This window comes from Meriones unguiculatus, chromosome 6 (genome assembly GCF_030254825.1).
Source record: "Meriones unguiculatus strain TT.TT164.6M chromosome 6, Bangor_MerUng_6.1, whole genome shotgun sequence".
NCBI lineage: Eukaryota > Metazoa > Chordata > Mammalia > Rodentia > Muridae > Meriones > Meriones unguiculatus.
In genome coordinates, this window is record NC_083354.1 from 87,517,582 (window position 1) to 87,541,100 (window position 23,519).

Below are 23,519 nucleotides of genomic sequence, written 5' to 3' on the forward strand. Positions count from 1 at the left end.
TGAGAATAACCAAAGGCCTCTCAGAAGCTATTAACTTCATGAATACTATCTTCCACAACCCAAGAGCTAAGAATGTCAACAGAAAGCATCTTGGGCCTATCACCCTCTGCCTCATATCTCTCGTTCTACCCACCTCTCTGGTATACCCACCAAAGTATTTTAAGCTTGCCTTGACTTATGACTCTGTTCTGCAAAACCATAAAAACTCCACGAAGCTACATCCATGCTGGAACATGAACTTTGGGGTAACCAGACTCTGTGTTCCTGGGCCCTGACCATTCATAGCAGCTCCAGAATAAACTACCCCTTCTTCTATTTAAGAAGATAACTGTTCTGTTTTTTTTTTTAATGTCCATATATTTTAAATGATGAGATTTACTTTTCAAGTTCTGAAGTCTAGGATATCCAAGACTGATTTATTTGGAGAAGACCGTTCTGGCTTCTATATGGTCACCTTGTCACTGTGTCCCTATACAGCCTCAAGGGAAAAATAACTCTCTGGCATTCATTTGCCTGTTAGGCTTCCACCCTTGTATTCTTATTTAACCCTCTTACCTCTGTATAGACTCTGTCTTTATATATAGCTACAGACAGTTGGGACATCAGCCCATGGATTTGAATTGGAGTAATTCAGCACATGGCGGTATTATTTCCCAAAGATCAGAGGGAGAGCATTGGGCTGCAGAGGAGGAGGAGCTGTGTGAATGTATAAAGAGTGGACAAGGTCTGGATGTCTTTATGTGTATTGTTGACATTGGCACAGCTGCCTCAAGCAACACTGTCTCAGACCGATGGGAATGTGGCAAGGCCTTCTCCCAGGATGAAGCTTAGGGAGATGGTAAAGCCTTCCTTTGGTCCAACTGCAAATGTTGGCAGTGTGTACAGAAACTAGCAAGTGAAGCGTCTTCTCCCTGTTTAGTGCCGTAGGCTGCTCACCTGCAGAGACCTTTTACTGAGTCTAGCCAGCCTCGCCCCATGTGTGGTACGTGATAAACACACTGAGGTTCTGAGTTGCTGCAAAGTTGGTATGGTTCTCTCACAGTGTATAGAGCCCGCCTGCTCCCAGGGTTTTCTGCACACTTGTCTTCCATTCTTTCATTCCCTCACTGGCCCAGTCAGGTTTCCAGGGCCAAGCTGTGCAAGTCTCAGCAGAGAGCTGTTCCGATTGGCCATGGACAGCCCCCCTTTCATTATCGTACTTAAAGTAATCAAGCTCTAGGCATAGCTCGACACATCACAGCTCCTAGGTGGATTCGTGACTCATCTGAATCAGAATTGGTTCTTTTCGAGGGCTGTGTTTGGACTTACAAATTTTAGTGCTGTCCGCATTACTGAGGCAGGATGGACAAAGAAAAGGCTGTCTTTTATATCGGCAGGGATGTTGCCACAAAAAAGGGAGAAAGTCAAAGGACTCCAAATGACTGTGGCAAACCGCTCTCCCACAAAATCCTTGAACACTTTTAAAATCTGAGTATTTGTTTAGCTTCTGTAAGAGTATAGATTTTTGTTTATTTATCCTATATTATATGTCTAATAATCACTTATGAGTGAGTATATAGACCATGTGTGTCTTTCTCCTTTTGGGATACCTCATTCAGGATTATCTTTTCTAGTTCCCACCATTTGCCTGCAAATTTCATGATTTCCTTGTTTTTAATTGCTGGATAGTATTCCATTGTGTAAATGTTCCACAATTTCTATATTCGTTCCTCCGTTGATGGACATCTGGGTTGTTTTCAGATTCTGGCTATTACAAATAAAGCTGCTACAAACATGGTTGAACAGATGTTCTTGTTGTATAGTTGAGCATACTTTGAATATATGCCTAGGAGTGGTATAGCTAGATCTTGAGGTAGCACTATTCCTAATTGTCTGAGAAAGAGTCAGATTGAGTTCCAAAATGGTTGTACAAGTTTACATGCCCACCAGCAATAGAGGAGAGTTCCTCTTTCTCCACATCCTCTCCAGCATATATTGTCACTTGAGGTTTTGATCTTAGCCATTCCGGTGTAAGGTGAAATCTCAGGGTCATTTTGATTTGCATCTCCCTGATGACTAAGGATGTTGTGAGTATGTATGTATGTGTGTGTGTGTGTGTGTGTGTGTGTGTGTGTGTGTGTATGTGTGTGTATATATATATATATGTATGTATGTGTGTGTGATGTATGCATGTATACAAGTATGAGCAATGTGCACGGAGCCAGGAGCACAGAGGTCAAGGGGGACTTTCTATCACTTTCCACTTTCCCCTGTTAAGACAGTATCTCTCACACAATCTGGAACTCACTGATTTTTTTTTGTTTGTTTGTTTGTTCTGGACTAGGCCTCTGGCCAGTAATCTCCAGTGATCTTGTCTCTGTCGTCCCTCTCCCCCCCACCCCCCCATGCTGGGATTAAAGGCTATGGCCAGTGTTTTATGTGTGTGCCAGGGAACTCAGGTCCTCATGTATGCCCAGCGAGTACTCCTACCCCCTGAGCCATCCCTCAGCCCCTGTGATTCTCCATAGTACAGGGTGGTACTGGCTAATGACTTCCAGGAACTATGACAACAAACAGAAAGAAACGAAAACATCCATTTCTAAATGCATGTGTGAGGGCTTGATGGTACCATCTGGAAGAAACAAACACCCCCAGTGAGGCTAAAAGCGGCCCTCACTCTTTCTCTCTACCAGAGTCCTCTTCGAGTCACAAGTATGGCAAGACATCCGCGAGTGTGGACAACCCAACAAAGCCAAGGCTGTCCAGTGAATTGCACCTCAGTTGTGAGTCATCAGTTTTCCATGCAGAATTTATATGCATTAAAAAAAAAAAAGATTCCCTGGCACTTACTGTTGTTTTATTGTAAGATGTTATGAAGGTCACATATAACCATCTTGTTCTAGATTTTTCAATTGATCAGAATCAACTGATTTTTTTTCATTTTTTAAAACATGCCCTTTCTTCATGGTCCAGGCCCGCCACAAACTCTGGCTCCTTTGTTGAAGCCGCCCTGGGTTGGGTTTATAGGCATGCCTGGCTAACTGATTTTCTTTCACTTCTGACTTTCACTGTAAGTCTATTAAACCAGAATTTTGGAGCAAAAGGTCAATGCAATCTATATTACAAATAACCTTATGGTTTTAGAGACTGATAGAGTTGGTAGAGGTATCAGAAACAATGCAGAGTATCTTTAAAATTTTTATTTTTACCATCTTATTTCATATTCACTTTTATTAACATCTAAAAAAATCACACACGTTTATGGGAGTATAAAATTTCAGTTTCCAAGATGAATAAATTCTGAAGATCTATTGCAGATAAGTAACTATAATTGATGATACTGTATCATATAATTAAGCGTTTGTTTAAAAGAGTATTTAACACATTAAGAGCATCTTAAAAATTCTTACCGTAACTTAAAAACATCCTAATAGCTTGGGATAATTTGGCAGAAATCCAATCACAAACCTGGTTGGATGCGGTTTCTTACTGACTTGTGTAGATGCCTTGTTGCCCTTTGCAGAGTAAGGATAGAAGCAGGGTGTATATTACTTCATAGCCATAAAGAGACACACAGACTTGCATATTTTATTTAGAATGAAGCCAGTGTGGGAAGAAGAAGAAGAAGGAGGAGGAGGAGGAGGAGGAGGAGGAGGAGGAGGAGGAGGAGGAGGAGGAGGAAAGAATTAATGCACAGGAAAAAGAGCATGGTTCCTTAACACAATGAATTTTTAGGGAACAGAAATACATCCTAGCTTTGTCACACTCTCTCTATAGCCAGATATTTCTGAAGTTGATCTGTGAGCACATAATGGAAAAAGAAGCAAGTGGCTGGCAGGCCTAAGAAAACCATTTGCGATGATGCAAGCTTGCTTTTGATCCAGGTCTGATACTTCTTGGTCAATAGGGTATAGATTTCAGGCATATTGATGATGCCAAATTTATGGCCCTGAGAGACCATGGCATGGAAGACACCTTTGCAGATCAAAGGGCCACCTGATTCTCCCTAGAAAAGGAAAATGGGCAGATACTTAGTGAGAAACTCGTGCAGTTTCCCAAAACCACTGACTCAGAGTACCTAGGATGGCCTCTTATTCAGAATAGACTCTCAATGTCTGTCTCTTTGTCTGTCTGTCTACTAATGCTTCTCCCTGTGTTTGCATCTCTGTCTATAACTGTGAATTTGTCTCTCTGTTCATTTTATGTCTCTGTTCTATCTCTTCTATGTCTATACGCACACCTCCCTTTGGAAATCAGTTATATGGAATTTTTGTTGTCTTTAAAAACTCAGTTATGCTATGTAAACATCTTTTTTTTTTAATCCCAGGTGTAGGATATGGGACTGATTCAGACTGGTCATAGCAGCAAACTATTTGCCTTGTGTGGGCTCTGGGAGGGCCTCTTTGTCAGCTGCAGATAGTTTAATTCTGAGGACTCTGGAGAGAGAATAAATTCCAGAGCCCAGAGAGTGAAAGGGGGGCTCAGAGAAAAAAGAAAGCTGCTGGTGCTTCTCCCCTGCTGCTCCTGGTTGCTGCTGATGCAGTGTGACAAGAAGTTGGGAATATCCTAAAACAAGGATTGGGTTTGCCCCAAGGAACCCAATGACCCTAGCCAGCAGGAAGTAGCTAAGGAAAACCATTCCCCCTCTCCCAATTAACCCTCTTTCTCTGCTACCCAGTGTTGAGTATTAGAAGGGTTTAGGGTGGAGAAGGGAAGAAGAGGCATAAGAAACCAAAATACAATAGATCTTAAAAGGGGTAACAAATAAGTGAGTTCTGAGCTTTGCTAGTTAGAGAACAGGTAGGCATGAAGCTTGAAATTATCCACTGAAATAAAAGAAAACCTCACAATTGTGAATTTCAGTGTGACGCTAGTGGGCTTGGGATCAAATTGTTACTGAGACCAGTGGAAAGGAAAAACAGTGAGGTCAATGTCGTGATGGCGGTGAATGTCGTGCTGGAGGTCAATGTCACGCCTTCCCTTATTTTTTCCTTTTTTTGTTTGAATCCACCACTCTCCCACATTTGAAGATGGCATTGTGTAGGTGACAACTTACTTGCTGACTGAGGTGACTGCAGAGGATCTACTTTTAACAAAGCATGCAACTGAATTCTGTTGCAAGTGAGGTACCCATAGAGACGATGGTGTGGCCTTTGGGTCAAAGAGTTGGCTTTCAAATATGAGGACCAATGTCTGTCTCTGCTGCTGGTCAGATGACAACGTGCAGGACCTTGTCAGGCCCAGTTGCTGATGCTGAGCTGGTTACAAGGGCGCTGGTCTTGGGGCTCCACAGATACAAAGAGTCTTCATGAACCAACTCAGTAAGGCTTAATCTAGAAGGATGTGAGTATTAAACTCTATTTTTAAAAATATTAGTCATCTGGGACCAGCAAGCTATAGCTCAGTGGGTAATGGTGCTTGTCACCACGTCTGATGGCTTGAGTTTCACCTCCAGGACCCACATGGTGCTGTCAGTTCTGCATTTTCTGACACATTTCCCACAAGTTGTCCTCTGACCTCCAGGTGTGTGCTATGGCATGCATTTACGTGCCCACACCCATAATAGATAAGTAAGTAAAGAAATAAATACAATATAAGAACAGTTTACAATTAATAAGCCATCTATGATACTAATTAGTCATCTAAATTGTGTACCCAGTGTTTTCTTACTCTAGAAGTACACAAAAGATTCTGAAAGAGAATGACCGTTATCCAGTCTAGGGTCTGAGTATTTGCGTTCCCTGCATCATGTGGAGGAATCCAGTCTCCCAAGGGATAGTGGTTGAGGCGGGGATTTGAGAGGTCCTGCAGCATGGTTTCTCGTGAATAGGGTTAAAGTTCCAACTTTAAAAAGCCCAGAGATTTCTCACTCCTGCCCCAGCATTAGGATGAGAAGAGACAATATGTGAAGCAGAGCACTTCCCCTCATGAGACACCAAAGTTACTGCCATCTTGATCTGGACTTTCCAACTCCCAGGACAGTGAAAAAATAAAGCTCCAGGGGCTCTCAGCCATGTGGAGTAGCATTTTGTCCATGTTTCTTTAAGAAACATGTGCTGTCCATTTGATGAGCCTGGTCAGTCCTCTTTAATGATCCCTTTAAAAGATTGTCCTTTGGGGAGGGGCATGTTGTCTCCCACTTGAGACCTCAGGATGAACAGGCTCCCTAAGGATGGTAACGCCCTTCAGTGGATATCTGCAAAGATACAGTCTCTTGTTTGATTAATCAGACGAGCATTTGATGAGCGCCACTGAAACGCTGGAGAAGTTCACACTGGTAGATAAATAAAGCGTGGAGGGCACCGCAGGATGGGACAGTGACTTTTCAGAACTGTGGCATCCTGCAGGCCACCTGTCTCCTCAGTGTCAGGAAAGGCAGAGCTGCTGCAGGTCAGTGGTCACCGTAGTCGGGGACACCACCCTGAAAGCGGAGGCTTACCTGGCAGGAGTCCTTTCAGCCTCTGGCATCTCCCGAAAATATCATGCTCTTGGTTGCAACAGGGCTCTGGCTGTAGTAGCTTTGGCTGTTGTGTTTTCTGCTCATGATAGTAATGGTGATTTCTTGCAGGGTGTTGGAGGAGGCTAACAGATCTGGGTTGGGGGCTCCTTAGCCGGTAACCTGGCATTTGGTTCCATCTCTAATGTAGCTTTTGAACCTCAGGTTCAAAGAAGAAGTTGGACGTGCTTGTTCAGTTCCACCGCAGCGTGAAGCTGAAAGATAGAAAAATGAGCAAACTGTCCTTCCCCAGTGGTTTTTCTGCGATCAGGCCTGGTCTGGCTGTGCGTTGGGTGTGTGGTCCCTCTGCCTCAGGAAGGCATCCCTTCCTCTTGAATTCACTTTGATGATGGTCTGCTGTTGCACTTTTGGCCGTTGTTTCTTCCGAGTGTGCTTTCCGTTCTTCATGGAGTAGGAGTCCCGCCCAGTCTCGAGCAAACTGGCCTTTGCCCTGCGTTGGATAGTTTTCTGTGGAATGACATGTATAGGTCGCGACTTTGTGGGCTGGGCTGCTTCCTGCTGGACAGGGTCCTCGAGTATGGTCTAGACTCCATCTGGACTGGACAAAGCGTGGTCTAGACTAAGTTTTAACTTATTTCTGATTCCCCAAAGTCACTCGGTTGGCTCTGTTACATAAACAACCGTTGTCATTTTTAGTTGCTAATGGAAAAAGCATTTGTGGGGGGGAAGTGTCTCTTGCAGATCCCTGGGTCTGCTGACACATTGCTTTTCTATGTAGTGAGCAGTAGTGTTGATTTCCCTTGTGTCAACACGTCTCTCATACAGTTGTGATTTTTTTTCTTTCAGGGGATATATGGAGTAATATGGACCCTTGTAGAATATTTCACAGTTACCACAAACCTGGGTAGCGCGCTGCCAAAATGCTTTCATTAACTGAGTGGTCCTTTATGAGAACACTGAAGGGGCTGAGAGAGGCAAATCTACCTACCTTTATTAGCATGGTACCATGTGATGTGAAGTCTGACTGAGATCTTGAGAAAGGGATGAATTCTTCAATCTCAAATGTCTGTTTCACGGGCTCCCTTTTTTGAAAGAGAATATGCTCCTAAAACCACGGTGAGGGAGTGGCCTCTAGAAAACCTGAAAGAGCAAAGAAAATGGAGGTAAAAATGGCTGAACAAACACAGCAGCCAGAGGGAAGGTGATGGACAGTTACACGCATGAAAGATCAAGGATAGATTTCATGAGGCTTGCTTAGAGCCATGTGAAGCGATGGAGGACTCATGGATGCTGTCAGGAATCCCTGCCATCGCTGTCAGTATGCTCGTTTCTGGAGCTGTTGCATCTTTCCAACAGCGTTCTGTGCTTAAATGACTAAAGTGAGAACTCGGTTACACTGTCTCATCCATCTGAGGAGTTTCATTTTAGGTAGCATGGACCCATTTTACAGCAACCAAATACACTTGAGTGCACTCATAGCCAGTGATGAAAATAGAAATGGCCTTGTTTCAGGGAGTTTGGGCAACATGCTAGAACCATTTGTGTGTTACAGATACTTCCTGTTGTAGTGTACTTATGAAAGCCACTTCAAATACTTTCTGAAAACAAGGAAGGTACAAAAAATGACCCAGAGATATAGCTCAGTGGTAGAGCGCTTTCAAGGTCCTATATTCAGTCCTTTGTGTGAACACACACACACACACACACCCAAAACCCCCAAACCAAAAAGCAATAAAACAAAGCAAAACAAAATAAAACAACCCCCCCCAACCAACTAACCAACTGGAGGGGGAAAAAAAGAAGCAGAAAATAAAGAAAGATATTGCAGTGCAGTTTCCATCATGGTAGACAGAGGCAGGATAATTACAAACTTCTATGTAACCCAACTGGTTACATAGCCTTGCCTTAAAATCAAACAAAAATGTTTGAATTATTTGCAATAAAACTCTTAATTTTTGCTACTAGAAAAAGAGATCAAGGCGGAAACACACACCCTTACACACAGATTTGTTTTCTTAAAATTCAGAAAGGGCATAGAAATGTGAAACAAATGAAAGTAAAGGCTGTTTGAGGCTCAGAGAATGTGCACGTGACTGCCGTGGGGAGGGTTTATACACGGCGGGCCTGTGACTGCCTGGAATTACCATTTCTCAGTTTCTACCAAAAGAGCTTATTTTAGGAATCCCAGCTCTATTTGTTGAAAAGTTTGCCTATTGCAAAATCAGGATGGGAATGGAATTTCTCAGAGGATGTGGATTGGATTTCTTAGGATTGACTCAAATTAAAATCCAGCATGCCCACTAACCCCAAAGCTCTGAAGGGTGAGGAAGATACAAAATCCCATGGGTCAACACTCTTAACAGGGGGGGTGGGCATGTGTGCAAACTGCTCTTCCAAGGGCAGGCATGAGGCACAGACCCTTAGTGCTCATTCGTCCTTCACCCAGCTCCTTGACTCGCTATTGACTTCAAGATGCTTTGGTTATTTTAGTCTCTGCTGGGACAAGCTAATAAACACAAGCAGGTCATTATGCTCTCTGAATTGTCAACTGTCCCATCATGCTCAAGTTTCCTGCCCATGGAGCAGATGAAATTCCCTGAGTTCTAGGATTCTACTTCTTTTTTTGTTTTGTTTTGTTTTGTTTTGTTTTGTTTGAGACAGGGTTTCTCTGTGTAACAGCCCTGGAACTCACTCCAGTTGTGATACTGAGCTCACTGATTTGCACATCGTGGGGTATTCCCAGGAGTGGCCTTAAGCATTTGGAGGGATTTGCATGGCGTTTCCTGAGTCCCGCCCTGACTGCCCTGTAATGGAATCACATACAGAGTAGAACCACAGTATTGCTTGCAATACCTTTCTTTCACTGCTGAAGATGGCTGCCAATGCTGCCTCCCTGGAGCCAACAGCGCTCTGCTCTCCTCGGTATTAAAGTCACTGAACGGCATATTCCTCATTAGGCCTCTAACTGGTTCAAAGGGACCCAGTTCTCACACAAAGGATACAGGCCCCAAACCCGGAGTTTGTGTCCCAAGTCTGGTGTTCTTCCCCCCGCCCCTTTTAATTTTTATTGTTGTTTATTTTTGCTTTGTATCAAGTTTCTCTATCACCTTGCCGCTTTGGCCAGCCTGTTTTTGATGCTGACCAGAGCTCCTGAGGTCTGGTGCCAAAGGCAGGGTTCCTAATTCGTAGAGTCTCTCTTCCCTCAGACAGACAAAAGTTGCTGGCTGTCAGAATGCAAAACATTCCCAGTCGCATCCCGTCATCAAAGCAAGGCAGTCGTCAATGTTCGAGGCTTGGTTATTCCTGTTTGGAAGGCTGCAATAACAATACAGATATGTTATTGGATAACATTGGCAAAGGTCTTGTGTTCTCATCCACGCTCTTCACACATTTGCTTCTCTAAAGCAGCAGCCTAGGGAGGCAGGCGTGAAGAAGATGCACATTTTACAGAAGAGGAAGGTGAGGTCCAGGTCACTTGAACCTGAGAACAGATTAGGTGGAGGCTCTGGCAGGATTAGAGCTACTGACTTGGGTGGGGGATGGAGCTGGGTAGAAGTGGAGCACTGACCTAGCAGGCACAAGCCTCAGGTTCAGTTCCCCAGCACCACAAAAAGGAAAGGAAAAGCAATTCCACTGGTTTGCCTCTGGAGCTTGAGATAGAGCAAGGCTACGTGAAAGGGGCTGGGGGAGGCAGGGGAGGCGGGGGTTCCACTTAAGGATTTGCTTAGGCAGGTGAGAGGGAGGAGAGGAGATAAGGGGAGGAGATAACAGAGAGGAGAGGAGGTGACAGCTTTACATCTGGTCCATTAAAACATCAAAAAGTAGATTATGCAAAATAATTAATAAATACATTTTAAAATACATTAATAAATACATTAAATGATAAATACATTTTAAAAAAGGCATTCCCTTCATTTTCTTTCTTTACAGACAGGGTCTTGCTGGGTATTCCAGACTAGCCTCAGACTAGAAATTTTCCTGTCTTCAGAGTGCCGCCATGATAACTGCCAAGACACTAAGAGAGGAACAGAGTAGGTGGGCCGTGAGAGAGAGCCTCCCTCCCAAGTTTGGCCCACTCCCTCATAGGGAGGCCTGGCTCAGTAAACTGTTCCCTCAGGATGCTTGTGAGTACATTTGTGGGAAGCCACCATTAAACTGTTTCATAAATATTTTGAATTTCATAAGGCTTAATATTTTTCCAAACACTGATCTGCCTACATTTTTACACCCAAATGTCCCTTGGAGAGGAAATTCGATCCACATATTTCAGAGTTGTTTATATTCCAGCCATTTAAAATAATATTTGGCAAGAATTTTTTTATAACTCCAAGACCTTTTTAAAAAAAATTCTAAGACTTCTCTTTAGTTTTCCCTTCCTTCATTTCTCCTTTCCCTTTCCTTTATTATTATTATTATTATTATTTTTAAATTAATCTCCTTCCCCCAATTTGGGAATATACTTTGCCTGAGTTAAATCTACTAAACAATTAAAAAAAATAGCAATGTTTTCAATCGTCCTGCTGGGACTTCACACATCATAACCGTGTTTCACACCGAGCCCTCAGCCCAAATCCTTTACTTTGTTTCCCCTTTACACCAGCATTTGTTGAATATTTATTTAGCCCCTTGTCTGGGGAGCTGTGAGTGGGCGCATGCTTAGAGAGTCGCAAACTTTGCCTTGAATGAAATTTTCTGCTTATGCACGGGGCTAGACAGAAGTGTGTGTGTGTGTGTGTGTGTGTGTATGGGGGTGCATGTGTGAGTGAGGACATGAGATTGGAATCCAGCAACTTGCTCTTTAGAAACAGAAGGGGTGTCTTTCCTCCATTTTCAGGCTTTTGGAGCTTCCAACATGGTTCCATTAAAATGGGGCAACTAGACAATATCCAAAGCAGGGAGAATCAAGTCAGTTCAGTTGTTTTGTTTAGATAGTGTTGCTGTCTAGATAGTTTTGGAAACTAAGATTTTATGTATGTATATATATATATATATATGATTATATATATTTATATATTATACATATTCACACATATATAAAATCTTATATATAATATAATACACTATAATATAATTAATATAATATAATAATATAATACAAGATACAGTAATTTCCCCTTGCACACACGTTTCCTTTCAGCAGCTTTAATTGCTGGTGGTCAAATGCTTTTGAAGACATTACATGAAACATTCCAGAGACAAGCAACACATACATTTAAAATAACACACTAGAATAAATAGAATATATATTTAAAATAACACACTAGAATAAATAGAATATATATATATATATATATAGAATATATACAGAATAAATAGAATATATACATTTAAAATAACACACTAGAATAAATAGAATATATATATTATATATTATATATATAATACATTATATATATATATATATATATATATATATATATATATATATATTATGTTTTGTAATCCTTGGCTGGTCTGGAGTTCAGTAGGTAGACCAGGCTGCCCTTGAACTCATAAAAATGTGATTTCCTGCCTCTGCTTCGTGAGTGCTGGGATTAAAGGCATATGCCACCATGCCCATTTACTTTCTTTTAGTTTTATTTATTTTGTTTGGTGGGTGAGTGTTTTGCCTGTATGTGTGTCTGTGCACCACATGCATGCTTGGTGCCTGCAGAGAACAGAAGAGGACATTGGTTTGGATCTAGAGTTAACAGAAGGCTGTGAGCCACCATGTGGGTGCTGGGTATCAAATCCTGGTTTTCTGCAAGAGCAACAAGTGCTCTTAAGCATGGAGGCATCTCTCCAGTCCCTAAGACATGTTCTTAAGTGAAGGGCCATGCTGTTGTCAGGAAAGAGAAGGTGATCTGGGATCCAGGTAAGAAGCTTAGAGAAGCAAATATGGAAACAGAAGAAACAAGTGAACGCCATGTCAGAGTCTACTGACTGTCTTCACAGCATCCCAAGACACATTTTATACTTTGTTTTAAGCTGAAAGGGACTTAGAGTTTGACCTCCATGGTCAGAAAAGCTTCTTTTTCACTGCCCCAAGCCCTAATAACCTGTTCTGCTTCACTTTTAGAAACCGCTATAATTGTGCCTCCACACCTCAGGAAGTTGCTGTTTCTTACTTCTGTGATTTCCAAGGTATGGGCCTTGAAAATCTGGGGTAAAGCGTAAGACTGAGGAACTAAAGAATCTGCAAATTTATTGCTAACGCATGCACTCGCAGTATCGTCTGCAATGTAACTGTGTTTACGAGATGTGTCAAATATTCTGAAATACCTAAATAAAAACACCAACTCTTACCCCCTTCTCCAAACAGGATACAGTAACTTCCCCTTGCACACACTTTCTCCTTTCAGCAATTTTAGTTGCTCGTGGTCAACTGCTGTTGCAAACATTACATGAAACATTCCAGAGACAAACAACACATACATTTAAAATAATACACTAGAGTAGATTGTTTTAACTTTTCTTTCATTTTACTGTACTTAATTCATTGGTTAAACTTTATCTCATGTGTATTGTTCTTCCTGGACGGAGAACCACGTACCTGGGAAAGCACAGGGGACCCAGCAAGAGAAGCAGTGGGCAGCTGTTAGCACTCACTGCGATGGATCGGGACTCCTCCACAAATATGCTTGCAGTGGTCCTGGATGGAATCCATCAACGACCAGGAGGGTGGCTGTACTTCTCTCCCTCCAATAATGTCAGTATGGAAACCTGCAAAAGTATGCCAAAGCTTTTACATGATCCAGCAGTGGCATCCAGTTCTTCCGACAGCAGGCACCACTGTCATTGTAATCTTTTCCAAGACCAACAAAACAGCAATGCTACCCAATAGTTACTATATATTTCCTGGTTAGCAGTTGTATAAGCCAAAACGAGTAAGAGGAAAAATTGTGTTTACAGTGTAACGACATAATCGCTAGAGATTCACATCACATTCACATGTGGCCAGAACAGGAGATGCTTACACTCTGAAGACATATAAACCCCAGCTATCAGGAAAAACAGAGCAAACCTCATAATTACAGTGTTAAGGAGCACAGATGAAGTACTTGTTCCGGGGCTGATGAAGATTTTTTTTTCTGAAGATGATTTGTTTTTTGTAGTTGTTGTTCTTGAAAGTTTCTTACCTCGTCTGCCCCAAAGGTTAGAGTTTTTACACCCAAGTTTTCAAAGTATCTATAAGCTTGGGGGAAGTTTTGGTTCTGTGCTGTCAGTATGCAATGAAGAACTCATTTTTGGATGAGTACTCCTGGTACAAATAGTTAAGGAATAAAAAATACCCAAGCCGCAAGACCCTAGTGAGTCTTCAAAGCTGTTCTTTGCTCTAAAGCAGTAGTTCTCAACTGTAGGTGATTATCATATCAAATATTGACATTACAATTCATAGCAGCAGCAACACTGAAGTAATGAAATAACAATGGAATGATTTTATGGCTTAATTTTCACCACAACATGCGAAACTGGGTTAAAGGGTTGCAGCATTAGGAAGCAGTAATGAAACGATGTCTATCCTATTTAATTCCTTCTACTTCTCATTTGGCCATAGATTTATGATGGAGAAAGACAGAGCCTTGCACAAGTCCTTGTGGCTTTGTGTTGTGGCTTAGCTGTAGTGTGGATATCATCCAGAGAAGCCTATGCGTTTCACGGCAAGCACGTTCCTTGTCTTGCCCTTTCCTTTAAGCGTGACCAGATTTGGTTAAATTTTAGTTACATTTTTTTGACATTCAATAATGTTATTAAAGGGGAATATTGGCAATACATTTGTATTCCAACGCTCTTTGACTCAATTTTAATTGAAAATGACCACACATTTACTCAGGACCTTAATAATGTCTTTAAAAAAAAGTAATGCCTTTCAAAAGGACTGTATTTCATCATTCTTCCCAGGAACAGATGACAACGCAATGCCAGGCCTTTTCATGGGCCTTTTCTTGATCAGACTCAGTATTCTGCAAAATTCTGTCCACACTGAGTATGCAAGGTTACAATGTAGGTGCAAATACAGATAGATAGGCTAGGCACGAGAACCCCAATTTTTTCTAGAAACACCAAAGCTTGCATAGCTTTTATTTATCTTTTTTTAAAGATTTATAAACTCTGTATTATGTTTTCAAAAAAAATTAAAATCAAAACTGTTATGCTTGGTAGATGGCAAGAGAATCCCACAAAATTGTTTTTCTTTGATGAAAATAATAATATCATTTGTTACACAGAATAGCTTAATGATATGTAAGTTGAATGTTTTAAGTGATTTTCAAAATTCTCTTTACATGATCATTTATATCTTCATGTCTGTATCTGTGAGAAAGGCAGGACGGCAATCATACTTATGCTACAATTGAAAACAGAAGCTCAGAGTGGTTCATTTGCCCAAGGCCACAGCGATGGAGCTGGGCCAAATCTCACCTGCGCTAACACGGATGGTAATAAGCGTCTGTCGGAGCGCAGCACGGGGTAAGCAACGTCCCGTTTTCATTTCACAGGGATGCAATGACAGCAAAACTTTCCAAAACATTGAGCTAAAGAAACAACCCACACCCAGGGCAATGACTTCCTGCTAAATAAGAGTGAAAGAGATAGTGGGAGAGAGCTTGAGACAAGCCACAGATTTACCAAACCAAACCTGCTAGCATCGCCCAAATGTCCCAGGAACTGTCAAATGACTTTTGGTACTGCTGGCGAACTCTCAACAAGATCCCTTGTGTGCCTTCCCTCCCCTACCCCAAGTCTCTGGGTAGGCATGATCTTACCCATTCCTAACCCTGTCTTGTTGATGCTGGGAACCGAGGAGGGTGGGTGACACCAAGAAGTGAGTTGATGCCAGGCAGAGGTAAACTGTAAAGCACAGTTCTAGTGTGGCATGGTTGAAACATCTCTGCCAGCTTATTTCTTTATAGCGAGGACTCACAACTGCCTAGCTTTTATGGTGGATGGCTAAACATTTTCATCTGTATTTCTAGGGAGGTGGCCTCCCTTCATCTTGTTTTATGGATGGAGAAACTGGAGCTCAGACTGTCTAGATCCCCCAACAGGCAGATGGGGATCTTAAACCCTTCTGCGCCGGCTCCTGACTTCTTGTTTCCTTCAACCTGACCACACTGTCTGCCCTGTTCCCTCTGTGAAGCCCCTGGCTTAGACACTTCAGGAGGCAAGCTGGCCATGCAGAAGGGAAAAAGGATTTAGCCTTGCACATATGCAATTAGACACGGGTGAGATTTAGTGCAATTGAGAAGAGAGGCTTATAACTCTTTCTTGTAGTTGACCTGGAAAAATCTGAGAGTTCTGTTGGTTTATAATAATGAGTTGCTGGGTTTTGGCTTTGACCCCTGCGCTAGTTAATAGTATCATTTGTTATTGTATTTGGGATCATTGATTTGAAGACAGTGGACTGTGTGACATGACGAACTGGGCCATCTCATTGGTTTCTGGGTGTTGGTTTCTGCTCTGTTGAGTCTGCTGCGGGGAGAGCCGTGTTTGCTTTGGACGGCTTTGACAGCAGCTGTACAAGTCTGAGCAAGTGCTCAGCCTGAGAGCAGCTCCTCACAGCACATCTGGCCCTTGCTGTTCTCCACCCTGCTGCTTAGCTGTCCCTGTTAGCTGCTCTGAGAGGGCAGTCTGAAACACTCCTGTAGTTTAGGATGACCTGGCGGACCAGCTATCCTGATGCTTCCAAGACCATACATCTGATCGCCCCTTTGAGGCTGTCTTTCACAGCTCTAGCACCTGTACGCAGGTCCATCATCCACAGTCTTTAGGGTCTGCATTGTTTGGAGTGTGGCTGGCAAACTTATGCTAGTCCGAGACCTGTTTGTGATTCATTAGGAGCTAGACAAGGACAGAAGATGAAAATGAGCATTTGGAAAGTTACAGCAATTCAACGTGGCTCTCTATGTTAATTTTTAAATGAAGTGTAATTTGTTCGGTGTTTTTTTATAAAAGTTAGGCACGCCTTTTGTACGCCTTTGTTATTTAGTTAGTTGTTATGTTTACTTGTATTGGATGAAATTGTTAATTCGTGATGGACTAAAAAGAAAACAAGTTAATAACACACACAGCGACCTTCCCCAGTGCGGGAAGCACACAAAAGCCCTGAGAATATCGCTCCAAAGGGAATGAGTGTCAAACCTTTCCTACTGATTCCCTTTCAGAGTCTTTTTCAAAGCTGATTTAGAAAAAAAAAAAAAAAAAAAAAACAGCTGAATTTAATTTTGGTCCTGTGAATTTGTGTCTGTCTATGTGAGAGGTATGCGTGTGGGATGCAAGTGTCAGAGGAGGTCAGAGAGGGCGCTGGATGCCCTGGAGCTGGAGTTACAGGTGGCTATGGGCCACTTGATGTGGGTGCTGGGAACTGAACTTGGGTCTGCTGGAAGAGCAGAAAGCTCTCTTAACTGTTGAGCCAACTCTCTAGCCCCATTAAAAAAAATCTTTAAATTATGTTTGTTTGTTTGTTTAGGTATGTATGTGTGTATGCACAAATATGTGAAGGTCAGAGGGTGATTTGTGGGAGCTGACTCTCTCCTTCTACCACATGGACCCAGAAATTGAACTCTTGGTGTCAGGACTGGCTGTGAAAGCCTTTACCACTGACCCATTTCATAGCCCCACCCCACTTCATCTTCTTTTGAAAGACTCACTCATCATGTCCAAGACTTTGCAGCCCTCTCCAGCCTCAGATGCATGAGAATAGCACTGGTAGAATTTTAGAGTGCCCCTCTCTTAGAGCCCACTGTCCTTTGGAGCTTGGTGTCTGTCTGGTAATAGTTTAATTGCGTAGCTGAGTGAATATGCTAGTGATTACAGGGAAACTGTGGTTTGGCAATTGGGGTTGGGAAGAACACTGGGGGCGCTATTTAATAATACACTGTCCAAAGGGCCTACGAAAATGTAAATCCTATAACAGCCATCTCAAGCCCACAAGGTCCTTGAATTGAATGGCCTTAAGAAGAGTTGCAGAAACAAAACAAAACAAAACAAAACAAAACAAAACAAAACAAAACAGAAAACAAGGGCACCCTTAGCACAGAGAAGGCTGAAGGCTGCTGGGTTAAGGCTTTCCCTCAGCTGCTTAGACATGAACACTTCAGAGAACTGCTGTGTGCCTTCTTGTGGATAATGATGGCGATGGAATTTGTTCTATCCTTCTCTTCAACTTTTAATCAGAACACACTTTGCATTATTAATTATCTTTCCTTAATATTAAACACTATTTTCTAATTCACCGCCACTGAGTCAAGAAGCACAAGGAACCGTGTCACACCTTCCGCTTTCAGCCCTGAACAAGTCACTTGTGAACTATGAGGATAAGACTGGCTTGAGAAGGCCTTGACCCAAGAGGAAGTCCCAGGCAAACATCTCAGGGACCTGGCAAAGCAGGGGTCGGCTGGAATGGCCTGCCTGGTTCTCCACCATCTTCCCAGCCTTCCAGTCTTCAAGCTGCTATACTGTGATACTTCTTCCCATTCTTCTTCTTCAGGGTGGCCTTGGATTCCATCGCCTGAGTTCAAATGTTGTGAAAGAGATGGGGAAAGTCCCACTGAGGGTGGTCCCTGTGATGTCACCGGACCCAAGGCAGGTCACTCACACTGTCTGCAGTGTTTCTCTTAAAAGATTTACACATGTGAGAATCCTGTCAGCGGGGATGACTGCCAAAGGAAGGCCCACAGCCTTGACCTCTCATCCAGCTCTGGTTTTATTGGAACACCGGACTTGCACAGAGGAAAGTGAGCACTATTTGGGCATAGTAGGTTGTTGAGGAGAAAACTTGGGGTCAATATGTGAGAAAAACTGGAGAGAAAAATATATGGGGAAGGACATAGTGATAAAAACCAGAAGAACACTTACTCATACTCACATGAAAGTGTAGCTCTTGAACCTCATCAAAGAAACTTTTTTCTTCCTCTTCCTCCTCCTTCCTTCTCCTTTCCTTCCTTCCTTCCTTCCTTCCTTCCTTCCTTCCTTCCTTCCTTCCTTCCTTCCTTCCTTCCTTCTTCTTCTTCTTCTTCTTCTTCTTCTTCTTCTTCTTCTTTCTTTCTTTCTTTCTTTCTTTCTTTCTTTCTTTTCTTTCCTCCTTCCTTCCTTCCTTCCTTCCTTCCTTCCTTCCTTCCTTCCTTCCTTCCTTCCTTTCTTTCTTTCTTTCTTTCTTTCTTTCTTTCTTTCTTTCTTTCGTACTTTTTTCAGCAGATGGAGACCATTACAGAAATCTACAACTGGTCAAAATGCAGGGAACAACTGACCATATGGTGCCTATCCTAAATGACACATCTACAAGACAATCCCTACTCCTAAGGCTCAGGGAACATGATAGAACAGGGGGCGGAAAGATTTTAAGAACCAGAGGACCAGCAAGTCTGCTATGAGATTGTGTCTTCCCTATTGACAGGGAAGCTACTTGCTGAAACCTCAACATTATGTCTGACTGAACTAGACTCAAACAGTGACAACACCAGTTGGCGTCAGCTCAGGTGGGGGAACTCTCAGAGAGAGATGAACCTCCAGATAGAGAGAAATTAGCAACTTCGTAGAGAAAGAGAATGAGTTTTCTTCTGGGATGAGTCCCCTAATTGGTTATCCAATACAAAGCGCTCATGCCTAAAACATGCACATATGAGCAACACCTGAATGAATTCCATATATGACATTTATCAGTTCCATTATATTCGAACAGCTCAAATCCTCGCAGATATGTCCCATGCCAAAAATGGGAACATTTTATAATAGAAGCAGGTCTAGTGAAAGGAGTGAGTTTATCATATTGAAGGCAGTTGAATTACTAAATGATTTCATAACAAAGTCACAGGAGGCAGAACAAAAGGTTTTTTTTTAAGGTGATAAGTTTACCTCTAAGGGAAAAATAGTAATTACTATGGTCAAGATAGAACTCAATAAATATCATTCATTTATTAATTCAGTATTTCATAATTTTCACTGAGAATTAATTGTTCTAAAAATTGCCCTACAATTCCAATTAAGGTGGGCAGAGTCGGGGAGTGTAGTTTGGTGGGAGAGACGTTTTCTAAGTATGATAGACACAGGCTAGCCTTCAACTTGTTCTCTTTCCTTTCCCTTCTGAATCTGGAACAATAAGCACACGCCCCAGCACCTACCTTTATCTTCCTCTTTATCACAGATAATTCTGGCTGGATCAAATCATTTCTATGAGAGAATCAATGCATTATAAATCTCAAGTGCAACGATAAACTAAAAATAATGATTATCTAACCCGGGCTCGTAGAGACTCACAGAGACTGAACCAATAACCAGGGAGCCTGCGTATATTTTACAGTTGTGTAGCTTGGTGTTCTCGCCGGACTCCTTACAGTGGGAGCAGGGCTTGTCTCTGACTCTTTTGCCTGCTTTTGAGACTCTTTTCCTACTATTGGGTTGCCTTATGCAACCTCAGTATGAGGAGAGGTGCCTAATCTTATGGCAACTTGGTATGGTATGTTTGGTTGAGGCCCCTGGGGGTGGCCCTTTTCTGAAGGGAAATGGAGGAGTGGGTGGGGGGAACAGGTGTGGGGTGGGGCCAGGAGGGGAGGAGGGAGGAGAAACTGAAGCTTGGGTGTGATATTTGAGAGAAGAACAAATAAATGAAAATTTAAAAATAATATTTAAGAGGAAAGGCATAAAATAAACCATCCATGACGAAAAACTACCACAGTCAATAACCAATATTGATTTATTAATTGAGGCAAAAATATATTTCCTTATTAACATCTTTAGAATTTAAAAAGCCCTTATGAGTTGATTAAAGCACATTTCACATTTTGCAAGGCTTGAAGTTGGATGTATGCAGACCACAGCTGCAGGGACAGAAAGACCGCAGGCTGAGGCCGAGAGCAGAGCTACGAAACCCTGTTTCTCTCACAACTTGCTTCAGCAGCACAATTCTGCTATTGGTTTAAAATTACAACTTTGCGAGCACATTTTTCTGTGGCGACCTTCTCAATTCACCCCCTCTCTTAAATCCAGAGTCCGCACTCTCTGTTCTCACCAGAATTTCCAATCTTTGTTCCTTTGCTGTTTAGCCAAGTTCATGAGGAACCTCCTTTATGCACGCATTTCACCCCATTTCCCTCTGCACAGTCAGTCATCAGAGTCAAAGGTCCCATCCTTCGAACCTTCTACTTAGAAGAGCCTTTTCTTCTCAGACTTCAGGTTATGTAGTTGCAGAAAACCATAGGCCTAGCCTAGGGTAATCATTGTATGGCATTTTTTTTTTCTGGTTGGAGAGATGGCTCAGCAGTTAAGAGCAGTTACTATTCATGCAGAGGACCTGAGTCCAGTCCCCAGCACCCACCTTGGCTCACAGTAATTTATAACTCTAGCTCTGGGGAATCCATGATTCTCTTCTGGCCCTTGTGGAGACGTTTCCATGTTGCATGTACACGTATATACACACTCCACCACATAAAAATTTAAAATGGTAAATATGTGACCCATTTTCCCTGGAGAAAATATATTTAGCCCTTAGGTTATAAAGTAAGTATATAAAAACCAAACACTTACTGATAATAAATCTTAAAAAATGATTTTAAAACAATTCCTTAACCAATCGTTGAAGACTAAAGAAAATTTTCATATTAACGAGACTGATGTAGTTGTTTATGTTTGCATAAAAATCGGTGTTAACTGAATACTTGATATGCGTGTCTTTAATATTTTTCAGAGCTGCAGGTGTTTGATGTTTTAATTTTCAGTGCTGAAAAGGCCATTTCACTTAACTTATGTAGTACAAGCCGACAGGAGGATGTTTAGGGTTAATATAGAAATTGATGAAAATTCTGCCACAATCTCAAGCCACAATTCCCTGATGTTTTTATGAAACTCAAATAGCAAATTTTAAGATCTAGCATTCTGACACAATAGATCCTGAAGACAGACTAATTTCCTCCTTAAATACTGGGAGATGACAGCATTTTGCTGCCTGAACAATTGATGTCTCACAGTGGTAGTGTTCAGCCCACAAGGCTGGCTGTCTTAGAAGTCACAAATTGGTTCTTGAGTCCCGGGGGCTTCCTGGACAGCTGCAACAACCAAAATAATTAACTGAAAAAAACAAAAACAAACAAACAAAATCAAAAAAACAAAAACAAACAAAAACAAAAAACAAAAAACCAACAGGTGAGCTGTGAGCTGAGCTGTTTCTGGTGTCACTAGCCTATGGTGCACGATGTGACCCCACTTCAGCCTTGGTTTTTTGCACACAGCACGTGACCTTTGAACAGAGCACCCCACCCTGCCGCACAGCACCAAGGAACCCCACCCTGAAGCACCTCCCGTCACTCAAGTCTGAACTGTGCTGAACTGTGGTGTTTATACTGTATGTATAAAAGTTTTCTGCTCCTATGAAAATATGGAGAACAGAGGCTTTGACAGTGTCCTATAGTCACACCACTCCCAGGGGTACCCAGGAATCTAGTTGATTCCAGTTGTAGTCAAGTTGACAGCCAAGATTAGCCATCACGTGTGTCTTATGCCAGAAAGGAATGGGATGCAGGGATCCTGTCATTGCCTAGCCTCCAACATGTCCTTTGGTTTGAAATCTGTGTGGACGCTCTCAGACATTGTAACACTTGCTTCCTATCTGTGCCTTAATTAGATTTCTATTGCTGTGATAAAACACCATGAGCAAAAGCATCTCAGGGAGGTGGGGGAGGAAAACGTTTATTTCACCGAAAAGCTTCCCTTCCTTCGTGAAGGGAAGACAGAGCAGGAACTTGGGTGGAACCTGGAAGAATGGACCAGGAACCGACGAGAGGCCGTGGACAAACACTGCTTACTGACTTTTAGCTGACTGAAACTCACATTTTTTAACACAGGACCACCTGCCCCCAGTGGGCTGGGTTCTCCTCTGTCAATTAGCAATCAAATGCCCTACAGCCTTGCCTACATGCAATTTGATAAAGGCATTAAAAAAAATCTCAACTGAGGTTCCTGTTCAGATTTGGCTCTACTTGTAGCAGCAACAATCCACCTAACCAGAACAATGTGCTTGTAAAACCAGCATCCCATGGAAGACACCAGTCTGTTGCTGGCTTGAGTGGAAGCTGAGACTCCTTGGACCAGAGACATATTGGCCTCCGAGCACTTGGACAACTGAAGACAGGGCAGTGAATTCTGGAGAAAGCACTTCTGAGCCAGGCCTGTGAGGTAAGATACTCTAGTTCTCTGAGGAATAGAGGTATGCTTTTTATAGGGAGAATCTTTTCTAGGGGTTTGCTCTCTGTATCACTGAGCCTAGAATGGATGAGTCTGGCCAATTCCTGGATGCCCTTAGGGCATCTTTTCACTGTCTCAGTGCAAAATACTTGGCTCCTTTACGATGGCCCTAGTGTCTCTCAGCAGCCATGCTTTCCTTGGCCCCATCTCTAGACACACTTCTTTTTTTTTTTTCGAGTACACTACAACTTCCTCAAACATTCTGCCCCAGTTTTCACTCACAGCTCTCACTGTAATTCTGGCTAACAGCAGCCATCAAGGCCCATTTCATAGGCCAAATACTGGATTACCTTGAAATGTCCTCCTATACATGAATTACCCCACTACTTTTAAATCCACCTTCACGCAAAGCCTCAACATGCAGACAAACTATAGAAGAGCTCTTTGCCTGAACAGAACTGAGGATCTCTCAGTGAAGTTGGAATGCAAATACTATATCCCAATATCTTATGAAACTCTCCTGAGAGAATACTGAATCGTGTTCTCTATAAACTTGCAAGTGAATTAAAGAATGGTGAGACAATTATGCCAAATTAGACACTTAATCAAAACCTTACAAATTACCATATGCCTATTACTCCTCCTGAATTTCTATGAGGAAAATTAAAAATACATTACAAGGATATTCATGGTTGTTTATTTAAAGCTGTTACTTCTCAACTTTAAATATTAAAGTCTTTTATTTCCTACTATATTCTTTCCCCCAGTAATATCAGGAACCAGAGACATAATAGAGTCATTTTGAGTAAATGTCTCCAAGGGAATTCACAATGCTAGAGTCAAAATAACATAGAAAAACAATTCTAAATTAAGATTTTCATTGTTTCCATCAACAAAATTTTGATGTTGAGAACCTTCTTTTCTTTCCCCT

General features: G+C 42.1%; 1 protein-coding gene across 1 annotated transcript; it reads right to left on the reverse strand.

Annotated features, from left to right (window-relative positions):
* Positions 1-3,739: 3,739 nt before the first annotated feature.
* On the reverse strand, positions 3,740-13,444 carry Gzmk (granzyme K). The gene is given in 8 exon segments (XM_021638908.1): positions 3,740-3,985; positions 6,419-6,646; positions 6,649-6,690; positions 7,425-7,523; positions 7,525-7,575; positions 13,000-13,028; positions 13,031-13,138; positions 13,393-13,444. Coding segments are annotated over 8 exon segments (855 nt in total).
* Positions 13,445-23,519: the final 10,075 nt, after the last annotated feature.